At 43.2% G+C, this 16642-nt stretch overlaps 1 protein-coding gene across 1 annotated transcript in view; it reads right to left on the bottom strand.

Moving 5' to 3' along the window:
• ROBO1 (roundabout guidance receptor 1) overlaps positions 1-16642 on the bottom strand; it is a gene marked incomplete at its 5' end in the record, with an annotated part of 534368 nt that overhangs the window by 47355 nt on the left and 470371 nt on the right. The window contains 2 exons of the mRNA XM_065420893.1: positions 2913-2939; positions 13026-13223. Coding sequence (XP_065276965.1) covers positions 2913-2939; positions 13026-13223 — 225 coding nt within the window. The remainder of the gene's footprint in view (positions 1-2912; positions 2940-13025; positions 13224-16642) is intronic.

The raw sequence follows: 16642 nt of genomic DNA, 5'->3' as shown, positions 1-16642 counted from the left end.
AACATTTTACCAAAGCAGTATTGTTTGCAACACACAGACCACTGATTCAGTGATTTAAAACACAGCCGCTATTCACATACCCATCACTAACTGGCTGACTCTAGGCAAGCACACATGAGCCACAAGACCCCCAAAATGAAGAGTAACCACAGGGGCAGGGGAAATCAGTGTTCCAGGAACGTGCTGTACACTGGGCATGTGGCTCTTGGGAAGAGCCAGCACTGTAGAGGGAGCCTTATAGTCATTACTGTCCCCACATTTTCCACAGGCTGTGTTCATTATGGAAGTTACCTTGCTGCTGAGGGTGAGCAGGGAATCAGGGGAGGGTCTTCTCCAAAACTGCAGCTTCCGCCTGGCCTTTATGCGGCTCGCCTGTGTGCAGCAATGGTTCCCCGCCCCCCACCAATGGCAGAGTGGCGCAGGAAAGTTATCCTTAATGGGGCAAGAAACAAAGCAGCTCTGCTGAAGAACCTGCGTCAGCAGATTGCCCCTATCTCCATGAGAGTTTCGTGGAGATCTCTGAGGCAGATTCCTGTGAAGTGAGGGAGTCAATCAACACCCTATCAATCCACTGCTCAGACTAGGCATGCGGTGGTATGAGCATCATACAGACACAAGTCTGCTTTCTGCAACCCTCCTGCCCCCAGCAACTCGCTTCAGCGATTCCCGAAATCAAAGCCACTTACCAGGAGCCTCCGCTCCTGTTTCCGCTTCACCAAGCTCCAGCAGCTGTGACTGGCTAGCCTCCTTTGCGGTAGAAAAGAGCTCCTGGCTGCATGCATCTCTGACCTCCGAGTTGTCCTCTGCTTCTGGGTCCCCCCCACTCCACATCCTCATCCAAGATTTCCTCCTCCTGGCTCAGTCCACTCTCAACTGGCATGCGAGCCACCAAAGTATCCACAGTGGCCTTCACAGTGGAGGTGGGGTCGCCACCGAGTATCATGTCCAGCTCTTTGTAGAACCGGCAGCTCGTGGGAGCACCACCGGAGCAGCGGTTTGCCTCCTGCACCTTGTGGTAGGTCTTCCACAGCTCCTTCACTTTAACCCTGCACTGCAGTGTGTCCCGGTCATGGCCCCTTTCTGTCATGCATCGTGAAATCTGTCTGTAGGTATCATAATTCCTATGGCTCGAGCGCAGCTGGGACTGGACAGCCTCCTCTCCCCAAATGCTGATGAAGTCCAGAAGTTTGGCATTGCTCCAAGAGTGGGATTGCCTGTAGCCTGAAGCAGGCATGATCACCTGGAAAGAGGCGCTGAGACCACTGCACGCATCACCGAGCAAACAGGAAGGGGACTTTCAAAATTCACAGGAAATTTAAGGTGAAGGGCTCACGGTTGGTCACCTGAGTGCAGGGCAGTAGAGTTCAAACCTATGACCAGAGAGGCGAGAACAGGCATTGTGGGACACCTCCTGGAGGCCAATCACAGCGCTGTAATCGACCAGGGTGTCTATACTGGCACTGCGGCGCTGTACCCCTGGGGTAGAAAGCTGTACGCCTCTCCTCGGGGTGGTTTTTTTACAGTGCTGCAACTGTGCAGTTTCTGTGCACTAAGTGGCTTGGCAGTGTGTACACTTCGGGAGTTACAACACAGAAAGCTGCTTTACTGTGCAGAAACTTGCCAGTGTAGACAAAGGCTAAGAATGTAGCCCTAACTCATTAAGTCTCAGAACACACCACTCATGTAAGTCATAGTATAAGGCCTGTGTATTCAGGCAGGTCTTTGTCTGAGGGAGATGGCTGAGGGGAGTATACACAGTTTGATGGCTGGCTGAGTATCTATTCAATACCTGTTATTAAATTGCATGCTTTGTTGTAAACATGGCACTTGCACTCAAAGACTATGGGCTTGATCTAAGGCCCATTGTAGTCACTGGAAAGATTCCCATTGACTTTAGTGGGCTTTGGATCAGGGCTTGTGTGATGGGCACATTTTATAAATTCCAAAAGAGAGAGAGAGAGAGAGAGAGAGAGAGAGAGAGAGAGAGAGAGAGAATAAAAGAAAGAAAATTACCTCAAATCCTTCCTTATTCCCCACATGAAATGCAACCTCTTTTAACGATCAGTATTAGCATTGTACAGCCAACACTATAGTTCAGGACAGGAAGCAAAGAAAGGCATATCCAGTTGATACTGGGAGGCCGGGGTATTTAGGGAGGCAAAACGCAATTATCCAGGCTGAAATTTGGCTAGGAAACCAGAATTAAGTAAATATAAGTATGAACAAAATGTTCTGAGATCTTTAATGACCATGGCCAAAGACTGCTTTTACACCTCTTCCAAAAAGTTGGCAACTCCTACAACATAATGCTTTCTAATATCATGCTGGAGCATTGGTTCAACACTGATTTAGAGGAAAGAGCATCACCGATTGATTCACCGACATTGCTCCCTGCAGCATATACAATAGATGCTGTTGGGAGGTTTCCTTCCATGTAGTGACCAGGACCCTGATACTGCGTCAGGATCCACTGGTGTGGAATTCTGCCCCCTCTACCCCGATAAGTAGCTCCTTTAACGTTAATGGGATACTTTCTAAGTGCGGGAGTCAACACTATTGGATCCCTGTAGAAGATTGGGGCCCATGTTATCTTGTGAGAACTGAAAGGTCACACCACAAAGTTTATGGGTGGGCTTATATACACAGTCAATTTGCAGGATATGAAATGACATCCACAAATGGACAAAACCTCAACTACACATAGCAGTAATAATCTCTAAAATATGTGGAAGAAAAATAATAAGGAAACTACTTCATCTTAAAGAATACTACAATGATACCTGTCAATAGAAATAATTCGTTTTAATATTTTGTTTTCAGAACAGCTGGGCTGGTTATATCAGAAAAACAGAAACAGTACCACACATACATGCCAAACTAACAAAGGAGGGGGGAAAAGTGCAAATATATACCTGTTGGTGTGAAGGTAAAAGACGGGACTGAAAAATCAAAACAAAATACAAATTGGTTATTAAGCTGAAGAGAGAAAGGGAAACGTACACATTAGTATAAATCAAGCAGACAGCTGAACTTAAAACAAATAACTAACCCAGTAGTTCAGTCATAATGACATAAGAATAAAACCAAATTTCAGAAAGAAGCTTGTCTTCACAGGTACCATTTTGGAAAACTATAACATTTTACTACACTCACGAGGGGAATAGAATGTGGTTTAGCCTCTGAATGACCCTCAGATTAGTATCTTATGTTTTGCTGCAAATCCTAATATAAACAAAAGTCCTACACTATTAATCATTTCAAAACACAGAATGATAAATTCTTTAGTAAGCCTTATCAGGATCTTACTTGAATCTTATCTACAGTTCAGTAAGTAGATGCTCATTACACTGAACTAATAGGAACACTTAAGTATTCAATAAAGGAACAATAGAGAACTACAAAATAACTGTTTTAGTGTATGTTCACCAAATAATGCCCCACACTTCATCATAACAACTGCACTACAATATATTACAGCTGTAATTCAATATTGTTTTGCTAATGTGGAAAAGGAAGAAACAGACAAAATCAGAGTGTATTCCTTTCCCCTCCTACTTTATTTACACGAGCTAGCCCTTCCATTGTAACTCCTCTCTACCTTTCAACCCATGACTTTAACAGGAAAGGTTAACAATGGAACAATAACACTCTTTGAAAACTTCACTCTCACTGCCACTATAAATCTTAATTGAATCAATAAGGCTTCTAATCCAAGTGTAGTGCACTAGCATCTACTCTCCCCAATAGGACATACTCCCCCTTCTGTTGAATGTTGGCGTATAGTTTCTGTACGCTTGACGGGTAGAGAAAAGCTAAGATTTTCCTCTTGATTCCAAGAAAAACATGAGAGATGCAATAGAATATTCACTAAAAGACACCTTAGGATGGGAATTTGGTTAGCAGACCTGCCATACAAAGACAATGTGCTGGCTAAGAGATTTAGGTGCTCAAACAGCTTAATATAATTTTTACATTGCAGACAGTTCTGATGTCTTTTTTGAATTCTCTTTTTAGAATTCACAGAGTTTCTTTGGGACCCAAATGGATTAGTTAGAGTAGGCTGTATGTTTGTCACTTCTTATTAAGCCAATTTATTTCCAAGCATGTGACATTGAATAAAACCGGAAAACCTCTCAGCATTTTTGCCCATTGCAGGCTTCATTTGTAGCACAGCTGGCTTTATCTCAGGAACTCTATTGTGTTTTCTTTCAGCGAGGCCTTTTCACATAGTCAGTGTAATTTAGCTACATTCAAAAATACAGAGCCATAGTCACAAGCTTTTATTTAAAAAAAAAAGGTGCATTTAAAACCAGAGCTATTCAAGGAAGAATGAAATGTCTCCACATTAATTTGCAATCACAAGGACAAGAGAAAAAGATGAATAGTCCTTGTCATCACTTTTCTGTGAGCTAACTACTAAATCTAGCTTAGTTTTTAAGGAATTGAGGAACAGATGAAAAGAGGTCAAACTAAATGAAATCTTTACAGTTAGCAAACCAAAGAACAACTTAATTCTTAAAGCTTCCATTAATAAACTGTTCCGGGTGCCTAGCGGTGCTTGTGTAATAAGTAAACGTGTGGGTACTGAAGTATTTTAACAGATGTCAAGCCTGAAGCAAAATGTTTAAAAAAAAGTTAATAAAGTTCACTATTACTCAGTGTGCACATTCAACATTTATGACACTATACTGCAGAGGGGTAGATTATTTCATGATTTCTATTTCTCCAAAGATGCTGGTTTTACTTCAAGTGCAGTTGGTAACACAGACTTGAGGCCTACCTTTCTAAATGTTTCTATCAAAAGTTTTTTTTTCCTTTCTGCGAAGTACTGAGAACTATACATGCGGTATTTCTACAGAAATTCATAATCCACAACAGTCTGCCAATATTATTATTATTTTAAAATTTACATTTTTATGGTTTTTCCTTAACCTAAATTCAGCCAACAGCATAGTGATATTAGTTTGAAAGCATTTGTGGAAAGACTGTATGACAGCATGCTATTAGTAAAACAAAAAAGTGCAGGTTAATGCAGTGGGGCATACAGTTCTCCCACATCTTAACATTCTCAGAGAAATAAAATCAAAGGTAAAATTCAACCCTCATTTCCATGGCTACATCTCCATTGAGATTACCAAGCCTAAATTTTGCCAATCAATCTATTGCTTTAATAGCATGGAAGCCCTCGAAGACACTGTGTCATCGAAAACACTGAGCCATTTCTAAAATGATAGTGGCCAATCTTTTGTCAAAGACAGTAAGAAACAGGTGCTTAAAAAAAAAGATAATGTTTGTATTTAGGCTAGAGACCACAGTGCCTGTGTTTAGATATGATTTCTCCCACCCCCACACCGTTTCCATATGTCTCCGATCATCTCAATCACTATTTTTTTCATAGCAATAGCTTATTTACCATCTTTCAAAAATATGTTTGTGTTATCTGCCTCCCTGCCCATCCCCAGCATACATTCACATCTACAATGACTGAAGATGCAATCTTGTGCCTACCTTTAACAATATATTAAATGTGCCACTTTCATGCCACCATTTAGGCCTGGCTCAGTCTTTTAATTATCTTACATCCAGAGCCCTTCTTCTCTTCCATTAAAAAGCTACCAGAAGCTCACCTATTCTGTGAAGCATTACAACTTTTATGACCTTCAGACTCTAATTGCCTAAATGGCACTGCTTTGAGTTGTGATGCATTGCACTGTATTGTACCCACTTGTAACTTTAGGGCCCAATCAATCCAAAGCCTATTGAAGTCAATGGAAATCATGCTCCTAGGCCAGAAGATCTTCTGTTTATCGTCTATCACAGTGACCAGCTGTAAAGCACTGTGCCCACCTAATGATGCTACATAAATGATAACAACAACATGAAAGTGAACATGGTTAGAAGCTAGAGCCAATACTGCCATTTTGGATGTACAGCAAGTTTGAATACAGGCTGCAGGCAGTCCCCCTAGGAACCTGAGAGCTAATAGGACAGTCTCACAACAACATTGATGAAAGTGCCCTTGAAAATATATTTCCATCAATTCTGCTTCTTCAAATAGCTACCTTACCACTCCCCCACAATGTGTGGAAACATGCACGCACAAAAGCACTCTATAACTGACACCTATAGCTGACGTTGGTAGCATTCTCAGCAGAGGGCAATTGACTGACTAGGATGAAAAAATGGTTTCCTACCTTTCGTAACTGTTGTTCTTCGAGATGTGTTGCTCTTGTCCATTCCATTCTAGGTGTGCACATGCCCACGCGCGCAGCCGTCAGAGATTTTTGCCTTGGCGGTACCCATAGGGTCGGCTGTAGCATACTCTTGAGTGCTGCACTCATGTGTCGGTATATTAGGGGCTGCCGGCCCTATGCCATCTCAGTTCCTTCTTGCCGGCAACTCCGACAGAAGGGTAGGAGAGTAGGTCATGGAATGGACATGAGCAACACATCTCGAAGAACAACAGTTACGAAAGGTAGGCAACCGTTTTTTCTTCTTCGAGTGTTTGCTCACATCAATTCCATTCTAGGTGACTCACAAGCAGTATCCCTGGTGGCGGGCTCAGAGTTCACGGTCATGCAGTTTGCAACACAGCTCTGCCAGCACTGTCTCAAGCTTGCTGGGTGAGCACATAATGAGATGTAAACGTGTGGGTAGATGAACAGGAGGCGGCCCTGCAGATATCCTGAATCGGCACCTGGACCAGGAAGGCTGTTGATGAAGCCTGCATCTCAGTCGAGTGGGCAGTCACTGCCTGAGTTGCTTGGCAGTCCCGGAGCCAGCTGCAGCGGCCGCTGCAGAAGTCATGGAAGTCACAGAAAGTCAGAGAATCCGTGACTTCTGTGACCTCTGTGAGAGATACACAGCCTTATCCATGAGCCGTGACAGTATGAGATTCAGGTCCCAGGGAGGGATGGGATCCCTGATGTGTGGATAGAGATGCTCCAGACCTTTCAAAAACTGGACCGTCATGTCGTGAGCAAAGACCGACCTGCCCTGGAATGGAGGGTGGATGGCTGAAACAGCAACCAAGTGGACTTTGATTGATGACTGGGACAACCCCTGGAGTTTGAGGTGTAGAAGACAGTCCCGGATCGCCTGCAGTGAGGCCTGCTCAGCCCGGATATCCCGGTCCAAGGCCCAGCACATGAACCTCTTCCACTTGGCCAGGTTGCTCTGGTAGAGAGCTTTCTATTACCCAACAAGACCTGTTGGACCCAGGCCTAACATTCCCGTGCATCCGCAATTAGCCATGCAGAAGCCACGCTGTCAACTGCAGCGCCGCCAGGTTCGCATGCAGAAGACTCCCGGGGTTCTGGGACAGCAGGTCTGGCCAGAGAGGCAGCGGCTACCGAAAGGTCCATAAGCGTGCCAAACCAGTGCTGCTATGGTCACGCAGGAGCTATTGGTATCACCTTCGCCTTGTCCTGTTTGATCTTCAGAAGGACCTTGTGGATTAGCGGCACCGGTGGGAAGGCGTACATCAGAGCCCCCCACCATGGAAGCAGAAAGGCATCTGATGGGGATGCGCTGTCTAATCCCTGGAACGAGCAGAACTCGTGGCATTTCCAGTTCGGATGGGACGCGAACAGATCCACTTGGGGATTCCCCCACCTCTGAAAGATCACAGTGACCGCCTCCAGGTGGAACGACCACTCGTGGCGAGACGAGAAGGTCCTGCTGAGGCGATCTGCTACCATGTTCTTGGCTCCAGGCAGATGTGTGGCCACCAGATGGACGACATGCCACACACAGAAGCCCCACAGGTGGAGAGCTTCGTGGCAAAGGGCCGACAACCTGGCTCCTCCCTGCCTGTTGATGTAATACATTGCTGTGGTATTATCTGTCAGGACTTGCACCACCTTGCCCTTCACATGAAGCAGGAAAACCTGGCAGGCCAGGCAAACCGCTTTGAGCTCCTTGATGTTTATGTGGAGGGACAGATCGTCCCGCAACCAGTGGACTTGTGTGCTGAGCTCGCCCAGGTGAGCTCCCTAGCCCAGGTCTGAGGCATTGGAAACCAGGGTCAGCCATGGGGCCGTGGCCATGAAGGGAACTTCCTCCAACACTGATTCGGGGCTCCACCACCAATCCGGGGACGATCGGATGTGAACTGGCACCATGACCACCCAGTCTAGATTGTGTCTGTTGGGGATGTAGACCAACGCCAACCGCACTTGCTCTGGCCGGAGATGGAGCTGGGCATGCTGGATCATGTATGTACATGCGGCCATGTGGCCCAACAGGCCCTACAGGCAGGTATGAGCAGTGGTGAGCGGCTAGTTTTTCTCATAGACTCATAGACTCATAGACTTTAAGGTCAGAAGGGACCAATATGGTCATCTAGTCTGACCTCCCGCACGATGCAGGCCACAAAAGCTGACCCACCCGCAACAGAATCTTCCAGCCTGCGACCCCTGCCCTATGCTGCGGAGGAAGGCGAAAAACCTCCAGGGCCTCTGCCAATCTACCCTGGAGGAAAATTCCTTCCCGACCCCAAATATGGCGATCAGCAGTACCCCGAGCATACAGGCAAGATTCTACAGCCGGACCCTCATTTTACCCGCGATGGCACGTTAATGCCTAATTGACTAAAACCACGTTATCCCTTCAAACCATTCCCTCCATAAACTTATCAAGCCTAATCTTGAAGCCAGAAAGGTCTTTCGCCCCCACCGTTTCCCTCGGAAGGCTGTTCCAAAATTTCACCCCTCTGACGGTTAGAAACCTTCTTCTAATTTCAAGCCTAAACTTCCCCACTGCCAGTTTATATCCATTCGTTCTCGTGTCCACATTAGTACTGAGCTGAAATAATTCCTCTCCCTCCTTGGTATTAATCCCTTTGATATATTTAAAGAGAGCAATCATATCCCCCCTCAGCCTTCTTTTGGTTAGGCTAAACAAACCAAGCTCCTCGAGTCTCCTTTCATAGGAAAGGTTTTCCATTCCTCGGATCATCCTAGTGGCCCTTCTCTGTACCCGTTCCAGTTTGAGTTCATCCTTTTTAAACATAGGAGACCAGAACTGCACACAGTACTCCAAATGAGGTCTCACCAGCGCCTTGTATAACGGAAGCAGCACCTCCCTGTCCCTACTAGAAATACCTCGCCTAACGCATCCCAAAATCGCATTAGCTTTTTTCACAGCCACGTCACATTGCCGACTCATAGTCATCCTGCGATCAACCAGGACTCCGAGGTCCTTCTCCTCCTCCGTCACTTCCAACCTATGCGTCCCTAACTTATAACTAAAATTCTTATTAGTCATCCCTAAATGCATCACCTTACACTTCTCACTATTAAATCTCATCCTATTATTTTTACTCCAATTTACAAGGTCATCCAAGTCTCCCTGCAGAATATCCCGATCCTTCTCCGAATTGGCAATACCTCCCAACTTTGTGTCATCTGCAAACTTTATCAGCCCACTCCTACATTCGGTTCCGAGGTCAGTAACGAATAGATTGAATAAAATCGGACCCAAAACCGAACCTTGAGGAACCCCACTGGTGACCTCCCTCCAACCCGACAGTTCACCTTTCAGTACTACCGGCTGCAGTCTCCCCTTTAACCAGTTCATTATCCACCTCTGGAATTTCATATCGATCCCCATCTTTTCCAATTTAACCAATAATTCCTCGTGCGGCACAGTATCAAACGCTTTACTAAAATCGAGGTAAATTAGATCCACCGCATTTCCTTTATCTAGAAGGTCTGTTACTTTCTCAAAGAAGGAGATCAAGTTGGTTTGGCACGATCTGCCTTTCGTAAACCCATGTTGTAATTTGTCCCAATTGCCATTCACCTCAAGGTCCTTAACTACTTTTTCCTTCAAAATTTTTTCCAAGACCTTGCATACTACAGAAGTTAAACTAACAGGTCTGTAGTTACCCGGGTCACTTTTTTCCCCCTTCTTAAAAATAGGAACCACATTAGCTATTTTCCAGTCCATCGGCACCACCCCCGAGTTTACAGATTTATTAAACATTATCGCCAAGGGGCTTGCAATTTCTCGCGCCAGCTCCTTCAATATTCTAGGATGGAGATCATCCGGTCCGCCCGATTTAGTCCCATTTAGCTGGTCAAGTTTGGCTTCCACCTCTGATACTGTAATGTCAATCGCCCCTCCTTTATTCCCCTCTGTCCCGCTCCCTCTATTCCTAAGCCCTTCGTTAGCCTTATTAAACACTGACGCAAAATATTCATTTAGATATTGTGCCATGCCTAGATTATCCTTAATCTCCACTCCATTTACATGCTTCAGCGGTCCCACTTCCTCTTTCTTTGTTTTCTTCCTATTTATATGGCTATAAAACCTCTTACTATTGGATTTAATTCCCCTCGCGAGGTCCAACTCTACACGGCTTTTGGCCTTTCTCACCGCATCCCTACATGCTCTGACCTCAATAAGGTAGGTTTCCTTGTCGATCTGCCCCCTTTTCCATTCTTTGTACGCTTTCTGTTTTTTCTTAATCGCCCCTTTGAGACGCCCGCTCATCCAGCTAGGTCTAATTCTCCTGCCCACTAACCGTTTCCCCTTTCTCGGGATACAGGCCTCGGACAGCTCGTGCAACTTCAGCTTGAAATAATCCCAGGCCTCATCTGCCTTTAGCTCTCTAAGTATGTTAGCCCAATCCACTTCCCTAAGTAGTTGCCTTAATTTATTAAAGTTGGCCTTTTTGAAATCGTAAACCTTAGTCACAGTTTTATTTCTGTTAATCCTTCCATTTAGTTTAAACCGAATTAGCTCATGGTCACTCGAGCCAAGGTTGTCCCCTACTACCATTTCCTCAACTAGGTCCTCACTACTCACCAGCACCAAATCTAAAATGGCATCCCCCCTCGTCGGTTCAGCTACTACTTGCTGAAGGAATTCATCTGCTAGCACGTCTAGGAACATCTGAGCCCTATTATTGTTACTAGCATTTGTTCCCCAATCTATGTCCGGGAAGTTAAAATCCCCCATGATCACACAGCTCTTATTAGTTTTTATTTCCTTAAAAACATTAAATAGTTCTCTGTCCGCATCCAGGCTAGATCCCGGCGGTCTATAGCACACCCCAAGCAGTATCTCAGGGGAGGCTCTAGTAGTTCTTTTACCCAGTGTAATCATTGCCCAGACAGACTCTGTCTTATCCATTCCATCACTTATTATTTCTTTACATTTTAGTTCATTATTGACATACAGTGCCACACCCCCACCTTTACCTTTTTTCCGGTCATTCCTAAACAGCACATACCCTTCGATACCTGTACTCCAGTCATGACTACAGTTCCACCATGTTTCAGTTATTCCTACGATATCAGGTTTTATTTCTTGGACCAGGAGCTCCAGTTCCTCCATTTTGTTACCTAGGCTTCTCGCATTGGTGTATAAACATCTTACCGTATGCTGTCTATCCTTTCTCCCATTAGTTATGCACTTTGGTACGGACCCCCTAGTGTCCATCCGCCCCCTCCTTCTAATGTCCAATTCCCTACCCCTATCTATATCTGTGCTTATCTCTTCGCCCTCATTTTCAGTGTTGGAATCTGGCGTGGAGATCAACTGGACATCTCCCAACCGTCTCCCCCAAGTTCCTAGTTTAAAGCCCTTTTGATGAGATGAGCCAGCCTCCCTCCCAGAAGTCTATTTCCTTCCCTATGGGAGATCAGGTCTGATATGGCCTTGAAACGCACCTCTGGAAGGAAGGCTCTGGCTTGTGTGGAGTCGAGAACCGCCCCAATGAACTCTATTCATTGCACCAGCCTTCAGATGATTTCTTTTCTTTTACCAACAGGCCCAGGTCACGACAGGTGGAATGAACCAGATTCAGGCTCCTTTGCACCTATTCCCAAGGTCTGCCCTTGATGAGCCAATCGCGTGATATGGGTAGACCTGAACCACTCGACGCATGAGGTAAGCGGCGACTGGTGGGATACCTTTTGTAAACACCCTCAGGGCAGACGAGAGGCCAAACGGCAGTGCTGTGAACTGGAAATGGCTCCCACCCATCACAAAATGGAGGAATCATCTGTGACCTTGGAAGATGGAGATATGGAAATAGGCATCCTTCAGCTCGAGGGCAGAGTGTAGTCCCAAGATACAATCTCTAGCACCCAGTGGTCCGAGGTGACCCGCAACCGGGCAGCACAGTAGGGACGAAGATGGTTTCTGTGTTCTCGGATGAAATTTATTACAGATGCGACACTTCTCCTTCACAGCTGCTATGGGGCTCACTAACAGGCATAGAGGCCTGTTACAGTCAGAGCAAGGCTTAAAACCCAGAGACAGTGGCATGCCCCGCCTGGGGCGAAGTTGGGAATCTATCTTTAACTACAAAAAGCAACAGAGGGTACAACTACATATTAACTAACTACTGTAAACAAACTATTTACAAAGCCTTAAGGCTCAAAGGGTGAAGTAGAAGAACCGTTAGCCCTTGTGAGACAAGGGAAAGATTCTACAACTAATCACCACGGGTGGTAAGAAGGAACTGAGAGGGCATAGGGCCGGCGGCACCTAATATACCGACACATGGGCGTGGCACTCAAAAAGGTGCCTCAGACAACCCTACGGATACCTCTAAGGCTATCTCCGATGGCCGTGCATGTGGGCATGCGCACACCTAGAATGGAATTGATATGAGCAAGCACTTGAAGAAGAATACTGAACTACCACCCAGTTGAATCTTTTTTCAGGTCAGCCATGTGGCACAGTGGCAGGGCAGCAAGAGGAATCTTGCCTTGCTGCTACCTTATTCTGTAAACATATGAACAGCTGTCAGCATTAAATTCACCTATATATATTTAAAATGAAAAGCAAGCCTGGGTATTTTGATTAAGGGTCTTAATAAAAAGTCACAAGTACTACACTATCAAAATTTTCATGTGTTCTCTATTGGGGTATCTGATGCAAAGTCCACCTGATTATTCAATGGACAGACCCCAAGTATTCAATGGGCCTGAGATGAGCAAGATCTTTCCAGTTAAAAAGCTATAAAGGACAGTAAAGCAATTAACAAATCAAGAGTTGTAATACGGCACCTTTTCTGATACCAGCGTAAGTACTAGTTAGTCCATTTCGCTTCTTTCGGTGGCGGTATAACCAGATGCTGAAGACCATAAGAATAATCCAACAGGCTGCACCAATGCCAGCAATGAAAGCTGGCTGCTTTACAACATCTGAAATCTGCTGGGCTAAGCTGACTTGGTCTTCTGGTGACACAGGGTTTCCATGGGAATCTAAAAAAGGAACCAAAAATCTCTGATTAATTTGGATGTGCAGTTGTAAAAACCAAATGTACTATTATTATTACTAAGTAATAATAATTGTAGACAGCGATTTAAAAATACTATGGCCCAGATTTTCAAACCAGGGCACCCAAAGTTGGCCTTTTAAATCCATATTTAGGCACCCAAATAAAATTGGCCTGATTTTTAGAGGTACTAAACTACTATTATTATTACTTATTATTTGTACTATTGTAGCACCTAGCAGACTTAGGCATGGACCAGGAGTCCATTGTGTTAGGTGCTTTACAAACACAGAAGAAAAAGATGCTCCCTGCCCCAACTCCCATTGACTTCAGCAGGATAGTGGGTGCTTAGCTCTTCTGAAAATTAGGCCCCTTTTATTTACGTGATTAAATATGGATTTAAAGGCTGACTTTAAGTCCATGGTTTAAAATTTTTGGCCTATAATTTTTCATCATTTCTGCAATATAACATAAATTAATTTATTTCAGATTAAATTTAAAAATAAAAGCCAACAAAACTTTCACAAAAAAACTATGAAGGAATGTGTTGGAGAAGTCTGTTCCCAGAATTCTACTAAAGCTTAGAAACAAGCTACAGGAACACACACATACTTCCCCAGAAGTGAAAATCATAGAAGCATTACAAATTCAAAACACATTTATAGAAAGTGGATACTGAAGAGATGTTTTTTAAATTCAGCAGTTTCTGACAGGCGACTTGTATCTCATGTTACACAATCTGTTTTTTTCTCAGTCTTATTTTGACCTCAATTCAAGAAGACTGAAAATTCAAGACTAGCTAAAGAAGTGAGTGAATAAAGTAACTTGATTCTACCAACTTAGCATGGCTAGACAAGCTAGTCTTTAAAATTATAGCTATGAGAAGGCAAGAAGAACTGTAGGAAAGGGAGAATAACTATCCCAAGAAAAGGTACAATGCAATAAAAATAATCAAATAGGCCTTCCTAGTAGTGGAAAAAGCAGAGACCCCCCCCCCACCCGATCAACTACTCCAATTTAGAAATCAGAATGGAAACAAAGGACAGCTGAAAATGTTTTAATTAATTGTTAAATGTATAAGAGTTTTATTTTTTAATATACAGGGTATTTATTATTTTAACCTAAAACTTCATTTTTCTTTCCATATAGTATATCTGTAAATACTTTCTAGTAACACTATTTCAGACTATTCTACCCACCAGTATCCTATAATTGCATTGAGGTTGCTCAAAGAGAAGACATTTTGCTAGATTTTTATCATCCGGTTACATTGATTTTTAACAGTAAGACATGCTCTTTGCAAATTTGTGAGGTGAGAGATCTGTATTATTGCTCCCCGAATTGAGGGCAAGATTCTGAAACCCTCATTCACAATGAATAATACATTACATCACCACTCATACTGTGTAATACCTAACTCTTGATCAGTCCTGTGGATTTCAGAGTAAATAGTCAAAGAGTTAGGTACTACTCAATGTGAGTAAGATAGTAGAATCTGGTCCTGAGATTGGTCCTTTTAGGAGAGAAATATGTTGTTTGCTCAGGTGGCCTGATCAAATTCTGTTAATGCATACTGGCTAAGAAATGGAAACCAGTTCACTTAAAACACAACAGCATTAATGCTCTAAGCACTAACCCAGGGGTCGGCAACGTTCGGCACGCGGCTCGCCAGGTAACCTGCCGCGTCAGCAGGTAAATAAACTGGCCCAGCTCGCCAGGGTGCTTACCCTGGCGAGCCGCGTGCCAAACGTTGCCGACCCCTGCACTAACCAGTGAACATGTTAATACTCTTAATCATGACACCACATGTTTCTACCCCCCCAAAAAAAGTATAAATATATATAAAAGAAACACTGGCACTATAGACTACAGGGAAAACAAGCCATATTGTAAAAAAACAATTGCTCTGGGAAAGAGACACCTTTATAGATGGGAAATGGTTAAATTATTAATAGTTTTTTTCCTTGGCTTTTTCTTCCACAGAATTTCAGATTTCATTCTATGTGGCATCCAGGCTGAATACCTTTTTTCACAAGCAATCACTGCCTTTGACTGTTTGTTGACTGGAAGTTTTATTTCACGTAACAAGCCCTTTTATCTTCTGTGATCCTAAGAGCACTCATAGTCTGAAAGTTCACCAAGCAGACCTATTCTTTTCTTTCTAATACACCCTTTGTGTCTGCTAGGTTTATAGATTTCATGGCTATTTGTGCAAGGTTAAATTAGGTTGCTTCAGATTTTATGGAGACAGCCAAGTGAGATTCCATGCAAGTGGCCAGATGGGCTTCACTGTATAAAGTGTACTGTGACTAATGAATTAAAATTGCCATTCTATATCTCATCTTTTGTCTCACAGCAACTGAGGCTGTATTAAGATATTGGAAACTGCAATATCATTCTAATTTCAAAACAACTAAATGTGCTTTTTTTAAAATGCTGTTATTATTTGAAATTGTTTTCTTTGACAGAAAACTGAATTTTCATTGGAGACACTGTTCACCTATTGTTCTGCGTATGTTAACATTTCTTTATTGTTAAATATTTCTCTTTCATACTTCTAATGAAGTATTTACAATAAGGAAAAAGTTACCTTATTCCCCCCTCTCCCCCTTCCCCCCAAAAGAGTACTACAACATAGAATCAATACAATGTATGAAGACCTAAGCTGTGCATAAGGAGCCAGCAATGTAAATGATTCTGTAACTCAAACAAATATAGTGGTAGTTTTTTGATATATCTACAAATGTTAAGTGCATTATTCACACAGTGCATGTCTCATGTACAAAATACTCCATGAACCTTTATTTTTCTAATCACGCACATTATGATATGTGATTTGAGAACTAATTCGCATGCCTTCAGTGATATTATTCTTTTAGCCACTGGAAATACCTGTATACCATTATAATAAATTGTTGTATTTAAAGCACCAAGGCTGAAATACACTATGCATGTGTGGACTGCTATACCTGCACAAAGCCTCATTTTTCATATATATATTTTACACATACACACAGACACTTTCTCGCTCTCTTACTGTTTAGCTTCAGACATTAAACTGACTGACATACATATTATATATCTGTACACACACACGTACATGCCTATGTATACATATATAGGCATATTTAATAATAGAATTTAATAATAATAATTTAATAATAGGAGCTAAGCGAACCTCTAAACTAAGCTAACCTTTAATTTAATAATAGAAGCTAAGCTAACCACTAAATTTAAGGGAAGCTGGTAGTGACCCATGTATATATGTTGCTAACACTTTCCATTATTAAAGATTCTTGCAGCCTTTTTTTGTTCTATCACTTTGTTGTTTGTGTCAGGCCTTTGAAATTAGGGAAAAAGGGAGAAAGCCCTTGGGCTATAAAAATGCCTTTTCTTTGTGCCATG

Source organism: Emys orbicularis, chromosome 1, assembly GCF_028017835.1.
Source record: "Emys orbicularis isolate rEmyOrb1 chromosome 1, rEmyOrb1.hap1, whole genome shotgun sequence".
Classification (NCBI taxonomy): domain Eukaryota; kingdom Metazoa; phylum Chordata; order Testudines; family Emydidae; genus Emys; species Emys orbicularis.
Note: the sequence above shows the minus strand (reverse complement) of the source record. Positions and strands in the feature narration are given on the sequence as shown.